The sequence below is a fragment of the Lingula anatina genome, chromosome 6 (assembly GCF_051362555.1).
Source record: "Lingula anatina isolate TDL-2025a chromosome 6, LinAna3.0, whole genome shotgun sequence".
Classification (NCBI taxonomy): domain Eukaryota; kingdom Metazoa; phylum Brachiopoda; class Lingulata; order Lingulida; family Lingulidae; genus Lingula; species Lingula anatina.
Window position 1 is genome coordinate 11,027,602 of NC_141772.1, and position 15,667 is coordinate 11,043,268.

Below are 15,667 nucleotides of genomic sequence, written 5' to 3' on the forward strand. Positions count from 1 at the left end.
ACCGTTTGGTTAATAAAGTCATTTTGATTATTACAATAAGCTGTGTGGTGTATTTCTTTAACCGAAATATTCAACTTGAATAAGTTATTTATAAAATATGAAAGAAATATGCATAATTCCACCAACAAATGAAATAATTTTCATGATAGAAGAAACTTTTGAAAACATCGGGGTGTTGCTTAACTTATGAGCATCAGTGTAGATCTATGCGTGTTCGTTCAGTGGCGCTGCAGTAGCGGCGACACGAAGATTGCGTTTTGTTTTTATCGGAGGTTATGATTGAATAATAGCTGTCTCTACAATTGTTATTTTGAACAAATATCTCTATGTAACTGTTACTCTTTGACATTATTTTCAAATTGTTATCTCTACATTCCCTTCACCAAGTCCTGAGCATCATCTACGATTGTTTTGTATTTTCCTGGTTGGGAAAATGAAAGAATGTGCTCGCGCTTGTCGATAAAACAGTTCTGAACATTTAAAGACAAGACAGAAGACGCAATTTGTTTTATGAAAAAGTATATTTGACCTTGAATAAATTAACATTGAAAAAATGTATACCAATTTATACAAAAATATTACTGAAAGTATGGAAACCTTTATAAACGACTTATTTTAAAGTACTTACGCCAAATGCAATCAGACACGAAACACCTTTACATTTCTGAGATATGGAAAAGAGCGACTAACAATGAAACGTGCTTATTAGCGAGGCTAGTACAAAAATTCTCCTTGGTGAAAATTTTTCTATAATTCTCAACGTACACGTAAGTATACCTTTGAACCTATCGTAGAACAGACTCGATACTACCTTTCTGAGGCATGCAATATATAAGTCAATTTACACAGATATGGCACATTGCTGCAGGCACACCTTACAATGGCAGTGGTGTTGAGATAAAATCGTATTACTTCAAAGTTCACAATCACGCAAACAGTAATTGACAAAAACCATTCATCTTGTTACATTTTACGTTTTACGCACTGCTATCACAATTTCTTTTCTTGTTGGTTTATCTCAAAGGGATAGATTCCCTACAATTGCTGCCCTACAATTGCTGTTTTTTGACTTCGTCAACAATAGATAAATTTAGTTATCTGCAGCCTAGGCAAGCCTAATGTTTAAAAACGACAAGAATGATAGGAGTGAAAAAACTCATTAGACAAATCAACTTCTGTCACGTCCATCGCTAACACGAAAGGTAACATCCATGGCGTCGTAATAGTCTTGTGCTGAGGACTCAAAGTTGGAACACGTGGTGAATCCTCTGGGTTTATGAAGCTGCCTCTGCTCTCTGGCAGCCTCGTTCATCACGAACGCCATCCCTCCTGTTGCGTGCATTTCTATGTGACAATGGACCAACCACCAACCTAGAATGTACAGAGAATATTGAAAGCTTACTAATGCTATACAAATGTTCTAACATTAACCTGGTGATTAATGTTTTTTCTGTTTAGATATTGGCCAATTCGCATCATATTTATGAATGTTTGTTTACCAAAACTAAAACAATATATATACTGTGAATAAGGATGCTGGTAAGGTAACAGGGAAATTATTCTCTTCTTTTTTTCTAAATTCTCTTAACAGATTGATGTTATTCCATATTCCAAAACATGAAAATATAACAGGAGGTTGGCCTGGTTCAGGACGACATCGTACAGAAACAATTAAGTTAGGACCCATGGTTGTCGGCTAGGTCCTAGAGTTATCTAACGTTTTATGTGCATTTGAAGTGAAAAACAACAAAAGAATTTGATATAAAGAAATTACCCACCTGGATTATTGGCCATTATCCTAACCACTGTGTACCCCCCTGCAGGCACGATGATGGTGTCTTTCTGCAGAGGATGATTCAGTTCCAGTCCCTGAATTCTGTTCGGATCTCGGTTCCAACGTCTATTCACGAAACGTGGGTTGTTACACAGAACCACGCCCCCCGTTGAGGTGGTCAGGTGCCTATTGCTGGAGAGCAAAAAAAGAACATTCTGAATTAAATACAGATATTCAATATTCTAGCCTCTAAAATTCTTAATAAAATATTATGCCCTGAAATAGCCTAGCATCCTATAAAATTATATTCACAATGTGATCAGGCTGTTTGAAATCCCAATCCCATGCTAAATACACGATCAGGGCATGTGAATGCAAATACTGGTACATGTAGCAACAGTACGCTAACTTAAATTAATGGCAACAGCGGTCTGACTTGGCTTGAATTAATTGGAAATCATCAACATGTCCACTCTTGAACGTACCTGTCGTCAATAGTGGTACAGCACTGCGACTCATCATCCGGGCAAGGACAGCAGATGTCCGGGTGTATCTTGTTAAAGAGACCGTCCCGGGACTGTTCTGGATAGGCCACCTTCAACACGTAGAAACTGTGGCCATGCATGTGAACGGGGTGCGGGGCGCCAGCTGGAATGAGGGGTTTTATTTTCCATCAAAATTTCAGTAGGTGCTATATATTATAACGTTAGAAAAGTTCACGTATGTCGATACCCTATCCTTTATGTAAACAAATGCACAATGCGTTAATGCCCTTGAGAAACGTTCTGAATGTTTTTAAATAAGAAGAGGCACAACATGTAACTCTTTCACAGAACATTGGACACTGGTACTGTTTAACAATAGAGGATACATTTAAACATGTACACGAGAGATTAAGATGTTACAAAAAAAAAAAAAAAAAAAAAAAAAATGAAACCTGCTCTACTTCTACTTACTGTTGGCTCCACCTGCCCCAACGTTGGTAAAGACAAACTGGTAAGGCCTGTTGTAGTTCAGATTGACAGTGCCGGTACATTTACATCCTCCTAGATTATCTGAGTCTCGGCAGGTGCCAGGACACTCTGTAATGGAGCCGGGGAGGAGGTCCGGCTGAGAGAGAGGAGGGGAGGTCGGTTCCCGGAATGATATCCCGTTCACACCTGGTCCTCCTGTCTGGAAGGCAAAGTTCATCCAGAGGTTTTCGGATCTTTCAATACGTGGTTCCCGTACACCAGGTACCTGCACAGCACCCATTCTGTTCCTGAACTCTCCTGGGTTGATACACCTGGCATTGTAACTGGGAGGGAGGATGTTGTAATTGCAGTTAACGATAACACACTTTATGTTGGGGTTCTGAACGCAAGGGCGAGGGACTTCGGGGACGTCTTCGGGATACATGTAAGGGCTTGTCTCGTCTCCGTAGATCAGCAGCGCCTTGCCTTCCTGGAGGGAATAGTTGCCTGTGTCATAGCCAGGATCACTGATGTGAGGAGCAGCCCTGATCCAGTATGCTTGTCGGTCTAGTGGGTTGTCAGCATGGATGACGACATCGTATCTCTCACCGGGGTTAACGATCAGACTTTCCACATCGCGTATCGGTACCATGTCGAACCCGTCGGAGGCGATAATGGTCATTAGATGAGCATCGACGGAGAACCTTAGAGCAAACTGTAGCTGAGCACCAATGATACGGAACCTATATTTCTGAGGCATGATGTTTTTATGCGTTTGGTCAACGTAGAACCGTTCATAAGGAACCTTGTTGTTCTCCTCTGGAGCGTCTTGGTACCATAGTGGATTTTCAAAGCGCCCTCTACCATTAATTAAAGCCGACACGTAAGGTATCCCAGCAACGGCGAGGCCATCGGGTCCAAAACTGAGGCTGAAACGATCATCTGTCGTCGGAAACGCAGGATTATTGGGCCAGAACCAACTGCCGCCATTTTGTTGAAGCCAAACGTTCGACATGTGCTCGTGCTGCCAGTCCAGGAGAGTGACCACGTGCTTGTCATGTGGTGGTGGGCCTCTGAGCGTGGCTGCGAATCCGAGGTCTGGTCGGTGGTTGTATTCTACGGCATTAGGCTCGTTATCTTCGTGAATAATGAGTGCCCCTAGTCCTCCATCTGAGCGTTTTCCAGCTGTATGGGCGTGATACCAGAAGGTTCCTTAACAAATACAAAGAAAATGGTTAGTAAATAATGGGATACTTTGAATACCTGAGACAATGCATAGATCTTGCTCAAGGTTTTTTTGAGAAAACTCTTGATTCGACAATAACCTTTATACCGTGCATTTGCAATGACTATGTTTATGTCTAGTTCCACATAACAAACAAAATCAGTGATAGAATGGCAAAAATAATTATTATTGTAGAAATTTATCATACACTAAACACTGTTTTAGCAGTTGCCGAATATTAGATGTCTTTAACCTACAGAAGTTTTACCTACCAGCAGGATCCGCCTTGAATCTGTAGGTGAAGGTTTGTCCTTTCTCAATAGGACACTGTGTGATCATAGGGACGCCGTCCATGAACGGGGTCAGGTACTGGAACTGACCATGCCAGTGGATGGTCAGTGGACTGTCGTACAGGTGGTTGGTCACGTGAATGACCATTTGGGCTCCAACTTTACCCTATGGAAAAGGTGGAGAGATGGTTATAAATAAATAAATAAATAAATAAATTATACTAACTAATACATGCAGGATTTACATCATTTTCCTGTCTTAAGCCTCTAGTGATTCCGTAACAGTAAACATATTTTTATTTTTCAACTCACTGGTAATTACTTTGTTTGTGATAAAGTTGAAATAGTTAACTTACTCTCAAAATTGGACCAACTAGCGAACCATTTACTGTGACGATTCTGCGGAATATACCATCGCCAGTGTTGATGCTTTCTGAAATAGAAATGGGGTATCTTTATAGAAACAAAACCAAATAATCGGATTGTATCCGTTTTTTTGGATTGGCTAGAAAATGGGACCTTTACTTCACAGTGTCTAATATAACTTAACTTGTCTTACTACTAAAGCACCATTAGGGTATATAGTTTTATAAACTACTCCATTAACAATTAAAATAAAAACTCACCAAAAGGGATGGAGGCAACCGAGTCATTTCCCCCGCAGTTTCCACCCTCCGTCAGTTTACAGGCCACGCAGCCATTTTCCAACCGGGAGCCATCGGGTTTGGTGCAGTCGGCTACCACCCGGTCGTTTTCATAAGTCATCGTGTAGGCATCAGCGAATTCCAAGTGGTACTCGCATACTGAAAATAATCAAATTTAGACAAAATTAAGAATTGAAGTGTTTTGAACTATTCTTGAAATGAAATGATAATGATTTTCCAAGGCGGTAATAATTATGTATTTTATTAACCATATATTTCTATAATGTCATACTGCCACCACTGCCAGTTTCTACAAAATCTGTCTTTATAAGTAATAGTGAAATAAGAGTGTAAAAGATAAACGCCAGTTATATTTAATGCTGGTATCAAAAGCCAGACATATATAGGCAACGTTAATCTAATAAGGTATGTCTAAAGAGTAGTGCAATGTTTTGAGTTTCAAGAAAATACCATGTTTCTAAAATGTTGATTTTCAAAATTTCAACATACCCAAACGTCCGCTTATATGCATACAACCGTCAAAATTTCCAACACATTGCCTGGGAACCTGAAATATGCAATATATATTATTATATATTACACGAGTTAAATCCTCGTTTTAAATAAGTGAAATATTCAATGAAAATTGTGTGTACATAAAATGTTCATGTGAATTTGATTGCTTGCTTTGAATGGTCAATACCTAAGCGACAATTAAAATACATTCATATTTATAACTAAAATCGAATTATGGACACTGCGATTGGCAACAAAATAATCTACTTACCAAAATTACAAATAGCAACGTGGAAACAAACCCACAATATTCCAGCATTCCCATTATAGCATGAACAAGTACAAAAATAGTCAATAATATATTAAAAGCTTTCTGATATCCGTCAGTTAAAATTCTGTCGAGACCTCTTACCTGCTCAGCTTTTATCCACTCTCGAATTTTATCAAAATATCTCACCGTGTCAAAGGAACGTCTTTCTACGGCAAGTGTGACGTCATTTCAAACGTTTTTGGAAATAATCTACTGGGGAATCAGTCTCCAGACGTCAGTTTATCGATGTAATGCACAGTTGGTAAAGCAGCGGCATGAGACTTAATGCCCGTCCTCCCTTAATTGACCGTGAAGTGAATTCTAGACCAAGAGTGCTATTTAGATGCAGTAGCCGCACCAGTAAACCGCGCTTGTACCTTTCCTGAGGGTCCCGTTGGGTATTTTCGTTTCCCGAGAAACGCTCATATTATTTAGCGTGATCCGGATATTACCCCATTCCAATGACTCGTCAAGGCGGCTTTTTACTCTTCCCCCTTCGTGCAAAGGAAATCATTATACCCGGTAATTCGTGATTTTCAGGAGTTTTTATTCGTATTATCAGTGAGATATGAATAATGTTTGATTTACTGATATTTGTGAATTTATCATTTCCGAGAACTGCGATGACTACCCCCCATGGGACCCTCTTTCTTATCACTTATTTTCGTATTAATGTGTGCCACGTCACAATTTCCGTACCGTGACTTGACCATGGGCCTTATCTTTGTGCGTTCACCAACCTATGAGAACGTAAAATAAAAATTACTCATAGACCCACAAACGTAATGGATTCGCTTGGTTTAGGTCATAAACGCTGCTCATGCGTTCATTCTAATTCAATGAAAAAAGGGGTGATTTCATGCACGAAAAGTTTCACACACGACATTCATACCTTTCAGACCTCCATACGCTACGCTATGCCTCAGAAGCCGGATCCACAAATAATAATAATAATGAAAAAATAAATAAATAAATAAATAACTTAGTACCGAAAGGTGAAATATTCAAGACAGATCTTTTCTGTTCAGTTTAAATCCGTGGTAGTGCACCAAAAGAATAAGTATTCTGAAAAAAAAAACATTTTTTTCTTTACATAAAATAGCAGACTCAATATTTCTTTTCAGACTACTAGCCTACTGATAAAGTCATTTATCTATGGTCAAAATTGACTAAAAATTACTGTTTGATTCGTATTATTAGTGAGATATGAATAAATTTTAGTTTACTGTGATTTGTAAATTGATTGATAACAGACTCAATATTTCTTTTCAGTGGAATACTAGCCTACTGATAAAGTCATTTATCTATGGTCAAAATTGACTAAAAATTAGTTTTTGATTCGTATTATTTGTGAGATATGAATGAATTTTAGTTTACTGTGATTTGTAAATTGATCACTCACGGGAACTGCCTTGACTTTCCCCCAATGGGACCCTATTTTTTATCACCCATCCTTTGAATAAACGCTACTAAAGCCTTCATTTGCATTCGCCGAAAAAAGGGTGATTTCATGCGCCAAAAGTTTCACATACGACATCCATGTCTTTCAGACCTTTCTCCATACGCTACGCTGCGCTATGCCTCAGAATCGGACCTATAAGTAAATAAATAAATAAATAAATAAATAAATAAATAAATAAATAACTTATGGCCGAAAGCTGTAACATTCAAGACAGGTCTTTTCTGTTACGTTTAAATCCATTGTAGTGCACCAAAAGAAATAGTATAAAAAAAGCCATTTCTTTCTTTCCATAAAATAGCAGACTCAATATTTTAGTTCAGTGGACTACTAGCCTACTGATAAAGGCATTTATCTAAGGTCAAAGCTGACTAAAAATGTAGACTTAAATTGTAAATTCTGTCATGGAACCAGTATCAGGAACCCCCCAGTCAGATAGTAGTAGTGAATAATAAAAAAAATCCGAAAATTGGGGTCCTACTGTCCAATTATATATATATATATATATATATATATATATATATATATATATATATATATATATATATATATATATATATATATATATATCTTTGTACATATAGTAGCTGAAGCTGTTGAACACGAGGTTAAATTGTCGATGTAATGGTTGAAAGCGACTTGGTGATGTTATGTAATGGACAGCGAAGACTGTAGAGTTCAAGAGTTTGGGTTCGATTCCAACTAACCTCCTTAGTCCTATGACTTTGTTTTTATAACAGGCTTTACGTGGAAAATATTGGACTTATTGGTCTCAGACATAGGGAGCATTCCCATAAACCCATCGTACTAGCTAGATCGATCTAACTCTGCTGGAATTTTCGCTAAATTGTATTCAGTGTAAGCAGCTAAAATGTCTGGCAACTCAAGCTATACTAGAGGATAAATAACGATATTACCCCCTAGTTACTCAAGTTAACGCAGCATTTTCTGGGGTTTTCCAGAAAAAATGTAAAATTCGAGTCACGTCAATAAGATACATATTGCGTAATATTTGCACAACTGTTCTATACCACTTTTAATTACTGATGACTTACTAATTTGATTTATTTGACGGCAACTCTTGTATTAAGCAGAGGGAAAAAGTAAGAATTATGCAGAAATTACACAAAATGTTTGCGTCGCTGACGCGACTCGAATGCTTTAATATATATATATATATTTTTTTTTTTTTGGGGGGGGGAGGGGGTGACCTTGACTCTATACAAATATTACTTTGAATTGTGATCGTTTCGACTATCCATGCGCTCGTCCTATGAAGACCACTGCTCATATGTGTAGTAGTGTCATGCAAGTCATCAATGCTATACTGTACAAAATGTCTTTGAAGGAATACATACTGTATTTTATTCTAAATACATGGAGGTGCATTGAAGACAAGTCGATACCTTATTTCTAAATGGAGTCAACCCAAAGAAAATATATTTCATTTGTTTATAAATGGCATGAATGAAATCTCTACTGTCATCACGCACAGGGCGAGTATGGGCGAATTATGGAATCGAAACGCTTGCTCTCGGTCGCAATGCGCGATGCTTTCGAGTTACGGGGCCCAGGCTCTCCTTGAGGACACTGGCTTGGACCACATAAATGAGTAGGCCAAGGAACAGATGATTTTTGGTGGTGATCTGGATCAATAATCAATCAATAATCAATTATCAAAAATATCACGAATTTAGGGGTAAAACGGCATTGGATGGAGACTTTGCTGCCTTGACGGAGGTCCGCGCTCTCTGAGTGCTTTTTTAGTTACTGATGTTGACGGTCGGCTGCGGTCTAAATGATTGATGGAATAGTTTATTTATTTATTTATTTATTTATTTATTTATTTATTGACTGACTGATTGATTGAAGGTGGTGATGATAGTGAGGAACGCAATGTAAAATGGTGAGTTTATATGACAAGGATGACACCAATTGTACTCATTAGTAGATAGTAGTTTGTTAAGCAAAACATGCAAGATAAGCAGTTCTGATAACTAAATAAATAACTCCTTTTTTAAATTTCTACTCTTGTGTGAAAGATTGTAATTAAAATCGTAATAAAAATTTACAATAAAACTCATATTGTACGTTTCACACTTTTGTAGAATTTTTGTCATTTATTGTATTTTTAACCTATTGCCCTAATTATTCTTTGCTCGATTTCAGTTTTGATCATGTTCAACTTTATTTTTAAAATGTATAAGTTTGACACATGTCTAATAATATGTGTGTAAACCGCTTCCTGCACTTATCTCCGGTAGGCGACGTGGTAGGCCTTCAACAAAATTAATGGGGACGCGATGGGGGTGTGGTTCTCCTCTGTCTTTCACACACCAATTCCTGACACAGATGCTCAGTAGAGTTAATATCAGGGCCCAAAGGTGGTTGCTCCATCCTCAGGACATTGAGTTTCTGAAACAAATCGCTCACCAGACGAGGACTGTGAGGAATCGCGCTTCCTTTACGAAGCCTGGCGTAACCCCAAAGTCACCTCTTGCAGATGGAGTGCATATATATGTATTACATAAGTCTATAATTGATTAATTTATCTATGTGTTGTTTGTTGTATTATATATTTATTTATTTCTGTATCCGGTTTCTGAGGCCTACGGGAACTCCACATGTGGTGTATGTTATTAAAACTATTACCAAGACGTTTTAATTAACCTACGAGTTAGGACAAATGCACGCACAAAAGATAAGGCCCATTGTTAAGTCATCGTGCGGAAATTGTGCGGCGGTATACATAGATAAATGATAACAAGAGTAGATAAGCGGTTTATCAGTGCGAATATCGCATCTTAAAGGCACACTTGGTCTAAAAATGACCACTCGCTTTAAGGTCAGTTTGAGGACAGACATTAAGTCTCAAGTCTCAGTATTACTAACAATACATCACATCGACGAACAAAAGGCTGGAGACAGATATGCCGGAAGATTATTTCGCAAAATTGCCGTAGAAAGCCGTCCCTTTGACACATTGAGATATTTTGATAAAATGCAGGGGGTGTATAAAAGCTGAGCAGGTAAGAGGCCTTGACAGACTTTCAACCAACATATATTACAATACTTTTAAGATTTGATTGAACTTTTTTTCTTTTTTTTAGTTTTGTACTTTTAAGTGCGACAATGCTGAAATATTGTGGGTTTGTTCCAGCGTTGCTCTTAGTTATCTCGGTGAGTAGTTTAAGTAGCCTTTGTTGGCCGTCGTAAAACCCTTTTAATCAATATTAATTTCCATAGTAATGTGTTATATCGGTTGTTTATTTAACAAGATAGTAGGCATTGACAATGCGAGGCCAACAGTCAAATTCAAATAAACATTTTACGTCCACAAAATCTTCACATGTCACTAATTAAATACAACAATTTTTACTCTTTTTAACATATATTTCATATTTCAGATTCCCAGGCAATGTTTTGCAAATTTTGAAGGCTGTAATAATATAGACGGACATTTGGGTAAGTTGGAATTTTGAAGATCAACATGTTAGAAATAAGAAATTTTCTTAAAACGCTTTGTATTAGACATACTTAATTATTTAATTTTGCCTTTATACTTAACTTTTGATAACTGCATTAAATGATAACATTTTTTATTTTACACTTTTATCTCACCCAGAGACAGATGTTGTAGAAATTGGCGCTGGCTGAAATGTATGAAAAAAATCCATTTTAGCGAAATCCATACCTCTAGGAAAATTATTATCATTTTATTTCAAGAATAGTTCCAACATTTCAATTCTTAATTTTGTCTTAATTTGATGATTTTCAGTATGCGAGTACCATTTAGAAATCGCTGATGCCTACACGATGACATATGAAAACGACCGGGTGGTAGCCGACTGCACCAAACCCGATGGCTCCCGGTTGGAAAATGGCTGCGTGGCCTGTAAACTGACGGAGGGCGGAAACTGCGGGGGAAATGATTCGGTTGCCTCCATCCCTTTTGGTGAGTATTTATTTTAATTGTTAATGGAGTAGTTTACTGCAATTTGTGTTTAAAAAACTATACCCTAAAGGTGCTTTGAGGGTGCATCAAACGATCCTTCCAAAAAGACAGCTAGATTAGACACCGTGCAGTGTAGTTCCAATACAATCAAAACCATTTGTTTTTGTTTTTATAAAGATACCCTATTTCTATTTCAGAAAGCATCAACACTGGCGATGGTATATTCCGCAGAATAGTTACAGTAAATGGTTCTCTAGTCGGTCCAATTTTAAGAGTAAGTACAGCTATTTTAAAACACGCTGTGCGTACACATATGTTCAAAATGAAAGTAATTACTAATGAATTGAATTAAAAAACGACACCTACAATCAAAATGCGCAGAATTATACAAACTGTTAGGATAGGTTCGAAGACCAAAACTAGAAAATGATATCAGTCCCTACCTCTGCATTTATTTATTTATTTATTTATTTATTTATAACTCATTCTCCATCTTTTCCATAGGGTAAAGTTGGAGCCCAAATGGTCATTCACGTGACCAACCACCTGTACGACAGTCCACTGACTATCCACTGGCATGGTCAGTTCCAGTACCTGACCCCGTTCATGGACGGCGTCCCTATGATCACACAGTGTCCTATTGAGAAAGGACAAACCTTCACCTACAGATTTAAGGCGGATCCTGCTGGTAAGAAAGACTTCCATAGGTTGAGGACATAGAATATTTGGCAACTGCTAAATCAGTGTTTAGTGTATGTGAAATATCATTTAAATTTTTTTTCAAAATATCTATCATTGATTTTGTTAGAAATAATCGATGTCAACTGGTTGGGGTGTTATACATAAGAACAGATTTTATAACACCACTTTGGCCAGTTCAGACGAACTGCATTAGGGTCAAATCAAAAGTTTTCTGTAAAAAAGTATGAACACGGCCAATGCATTATCTACATGTAAAGCATCTAAATTATCGCCTAATTAAATTACCATTTTGATTGTATTTGCCAAGGAACCTTCTGGTATCACGCCCATACAGCCGGAAAACGCTCAGATGGCGGACTAGGAGCTCTCATTATTCACGAAGATAACGAGCCTAATGCCGTAGAATACAACCACCGACCAAACCTCGGATTTGCAGCCACTCTCAGAGGCCCACCTCCACATGACAAGCACGTGGTCACTCTCCTGGACTGGCAGCACGAGCAGACGTCGGACGTTTGGCTTCAACAAAATGGCGGCAGTTGGTTCTGGCCCAACAATCCTGCGTTTCCCACAAAAGAGGATCGTTTCAGCCTCAGTTTTGGACCCGATGGCGTCGCCGTTGCTGGGATACCTTACGTGTCGGCTTTAATCAACGGCAGAGGGCGCTTCGAAAATCCACTGTGGCACCAAGACGCTCCAGAGGAGAACAACAAGGTTCCTTATGAACGGTTCTACGTTGACCAACCGCAAAAAGGCATTAGACCTCAGAAATATAGGTTCCGTATCATTGGTGCTCAGCTGCAGTTTGCTCTAAGGTTCTCCGTCGATGCTCATCTAATGACCGTCATCGCATCCGACGGGTTCGACATGATGCCGATACGCAACGTGGAAAGTCTGATCGTTAACCCCGGTGAGAGATACGATGTTGTCATCCTTGCTGACAATCCACTTAACCGACAAGCATACTGGATCAGGGCTGCTCCTCACATCAGTAATCCCGGATACGACACCGGCAACTACTCCCTCCAGGAAGGCAAGGCGCTGCTGATTTACGGAGACGAGACAAGCCCTTACATCTATCCCGAAGACGTCTCCGAAGTCTCTCGCCCTTGCGTTCAGAACCCCAACAGAAAGTGTGTAATCATCAACTGCAATTACAACATCCTCCCTTCCAGTTACAATGCCAGGTGTATCAACCCGGGGGAGTTCAGGAACAGAATGGGTGCTGTCCAGGTACCTGGTGTACGAGAATCACGCATTGAGAGGTCCGAAAACCTCTGGATGAACTTTGCCTTCCAGACAGGAGGACCAGGTGTGAACGGGATATCATTCCGGGAACCGACCTCCCCTCCTCTCTCTCAGCCGGACCTCCTTCCCGGGTCCATAACAGAGTGTCCAGGCACCTGCCGAGACTCAGATAACTTGGGAGGATGTAAATGTACCGGCACTGTCAATCTGAACTACAACAGGCCTTACCAGTTTGTTTTTACCAACGTTGGGGCAGGTGGAGCCAACAGTAAGTAGAAGTAGAGCAGGTTTCACTTCTATATGAATATCTTAATCTCTCATGTACATGTATATGCCCTATTGTGAAAAATCTGCCTGTGTCCATTGTTTTGTGAAAGTGTTACATGTTGAGCCCTTTCTTATTTTATGATTTTCAGAATGTTTCTCAAGGGTATTTAGACACAACGAATTTATTAACAAACTATCCTCCAAAGAATGCCGATTCGCGTTCAGATTTCTAAAATTTTGATGGAAAATATAACCCCTCATTCCAGCTGGCGCCCCGCACCCCGTTCACATGCATGGCCACAGTTTCTACGTGTTGAAGGTGGCCTATCCAGAACAGTCCCCGGACGGTCACTTTAACAAGATACATCCGGACATCTGCTGCCCTTGCCCGGATGATGAGTCGCAGTGCTGTACCACTATTGACGACAGGTATGTTCAAGAGTGGACATGTAGATGATTTTCCAATTAACTGAAGCCAAGTCAGAACGCAATTGCCATCAACTGAAGTTGAATTTTATATTATCATGGTGCTACGTGCATTTGCATTGATATGCCCTGATGGCGTATTTGGCATTTTTTTGTTTCTCTAGAGTCTGTTGATACCAGTGCACTAAATAACTCATTTCAAACAGTTTGCTCAAATTGTAAAACTGGTTTATAGGATGAAAGGCTATGCCAGGGCGTTATGTCTTATTCAAGATTTTAGAGGCTGAAAAGTTAAATAAATTTTCCCTTTAGTGTCCTCCAAGTTAATCCATCACAATCCAAAGTCAAGCAGCATGACAAAAAATTGGGTTTATCCTTATTTAATTCAACATTTTTTTTGCTCTCCAGCAATAGACACCTGACCACTTCCACGGGGGGCGTGGTTCTGTGTAACAACCCACGGTTCGTGGAAAGCCGTTGGAACCAAGACCCGAACAGAATTCAGGGACTGGAACTGGCTCGTCCTCTGCAGAAAGACACCATTATCGTGCCAGCAGGGGGGTACACAGTGGTTAGGATAATGGCCAATAATCCGGGTGGGTAGTTTTTTTAATGAAACAGTTTCTTTTTACCAAGTGTTTCCACCTGGAATGCACATTCGACGTTAGCTAACTAAACTGTAGGACCCAACAGATCTTAACTATTATCGTTTGTGAACGATGTCGCCAAGCTTCTATCGGATTTCCGTGTATCAGAATTTGGAATAATACCCATCTGCTAACAACTTTATAAAACAATCCTTTTACAATTTATTTATTTTTAAACGAGGCCTATCTTTACTGTACCGAATCAGTCATATTTTAACATTATTCCAATTCATTGATATTACTGTCCTATCACAATATATTGTGTTATTGGTAAAAATGATCATAATTATGATACATATCAGCCCATGTCTGAACAGAAAGGCCACAAACCATTTATCACAGGGTAGATAGTACAGTTGTATAGCGTTATTAAGCCTGAAATATTCTCTGTGCACTTTAGGTTGGTGGTTGGTCCATTGTCACATAGAAATGCACGCAACAGGAGGGATGGCGTTCGTGATGAACGAGGCTGCCAGAGAGCAGAGGCAGCTTCATAAACCCAGAGGATTCACCACGTGTTCCAACTTTGAGTCCTCGGCACAAGACTACTACGACGCCATGGATGTAACCTTTCTTGATGGATGATTGGAATATTTTCATTCCTGTTATTCTTGTCGTTCATAATTATAGTTGTGTAAGCTAAGAAATATAGAAACCTTTTATCAAAGAAAACACTTGTATTAGCATCGCTAATTTTTAAAATAAACGTGTTTCTTTGAATGCTATTTAATTCTCACGTCAAATCAGTAGCTCTTAATAATGTATCGGGATTGTTAATTGTCTCATTATATTTAAAACATGTCCTCTGAAAATGATATTAAATCATTTATAATGGTATCAGTACTTTAAATGGATTGGTGTGTATATGCATTTTTTCAAGGTTAAGTTATTTGAAGTTAAATGTACTTTTTCATAAAACAAACATTGTCTTCTGTCTTGTCCTTTGAAAAAAAAATACTTCTAACTTTATATACCGCGTTTTGCCAAAGTTAGACTCAGAAAACACTTAAATTAAAACTGGTTGTTATGATAGTGTCATACAATGTTTATGGACAATGTTTATGGACATTAATTGTCTTCAGAATGTACCCTGACTGGTCCTCAACAACTTCACACGAAGAAGTAATAAATGCGTTGGTTCGTATTCTACACATCGACAGTGTTGTATTAATGATGAAATTTAAAAATCAAATCTTTGTTACTTTAGTACAAATTGAGGGGATGTTTTTATAGGTGTAGTCATTTACCTAG

The 15,667-nt window shown here is 38.6% G+C and overlaps 2 protein-coding genes across 4 annotated transcripts; one reads left to right on the plus strand and one right to left on the minus strand.

Annotated features, from left to right (window-relative positions):
- Positions 1-502: 502 nt before the first annotated feature.
- Positions 503-5,990, minus strand: LOC106155244 (uncharacterized). 2 transcript variants are annotated; one of them, XM_013529983.3, is made up of 9 exons: positions 5,815-5,990; positions 5,397-5,454; positions 4,869-5,045; positions 4,599-4,675; positions 4,225-4,408; positions 2,731-3,939; positions 2,260-2,422; positions 1,779-1,966; positions 503-1,371 (listed from the first exon to the last, which is right to left on the minus strand). In XM_013529983.3, the coding sequence occupies exons 2-9, from the start codon at positions 5,416-5,418 to the stop codon at positions 1,169-1,171; spliced, it is 2,223 nt and encodes a 740-aa protein (XP_013385437.2). In that variant the 5' UTR covers positions 5,419-5,454; positions 5,815-5,990; the 3' UTR covers positions 503-1,168. The 2 variants fall into 2 exon arrangements, with proteins under 2 accessions (XP_013385437.2, XP_013385435.2); XM_013529981.2 differs by having other exon boundaries at positions 5,674-5,846.
- A 4,040-nt stretch (positions 5,991-10,030) lies between these two features.
- Positions 10,031-15,567, plus strand: LOC106155240 (uncharacterized). 2 transcript variants are annotated; one of them, XM_013529972.2, is made up of 9 exons: positions 10,031-10,200; positions 10,579-10,636; positions 10,950-11,126; positions 11,324-11,400; positions 11,631-11,814; positions 12,136-13,344; positions 13,610-13,772; positions 14,178-14,365; positions 14,817-15,567. In XM_013529972.2, exons 3-9 carry the CDS (start codon positions 10,988-10,990, stop codon positions 14,999-15,001), a joined length of 2,145 nt encoding a protein of 714 aa, XP_013385426.2. In that variant the 5' UTR covers positions 10,031-10,200; positions 10,579-10,636; positions 10,950-10,987; the 3' UTR covers positions 15,002-15,567. The 2 variants fall into 2 exon arrangements, with proteins under 2 accessions (XP_013385426.2, XP_013385425.2); XM_013529971.2 differs by having other exon boundaries at positions 10,181-10,351.
- The last annotated feature ends 100 nt before the right edge of the window (positions 15,568-15,667 follow it).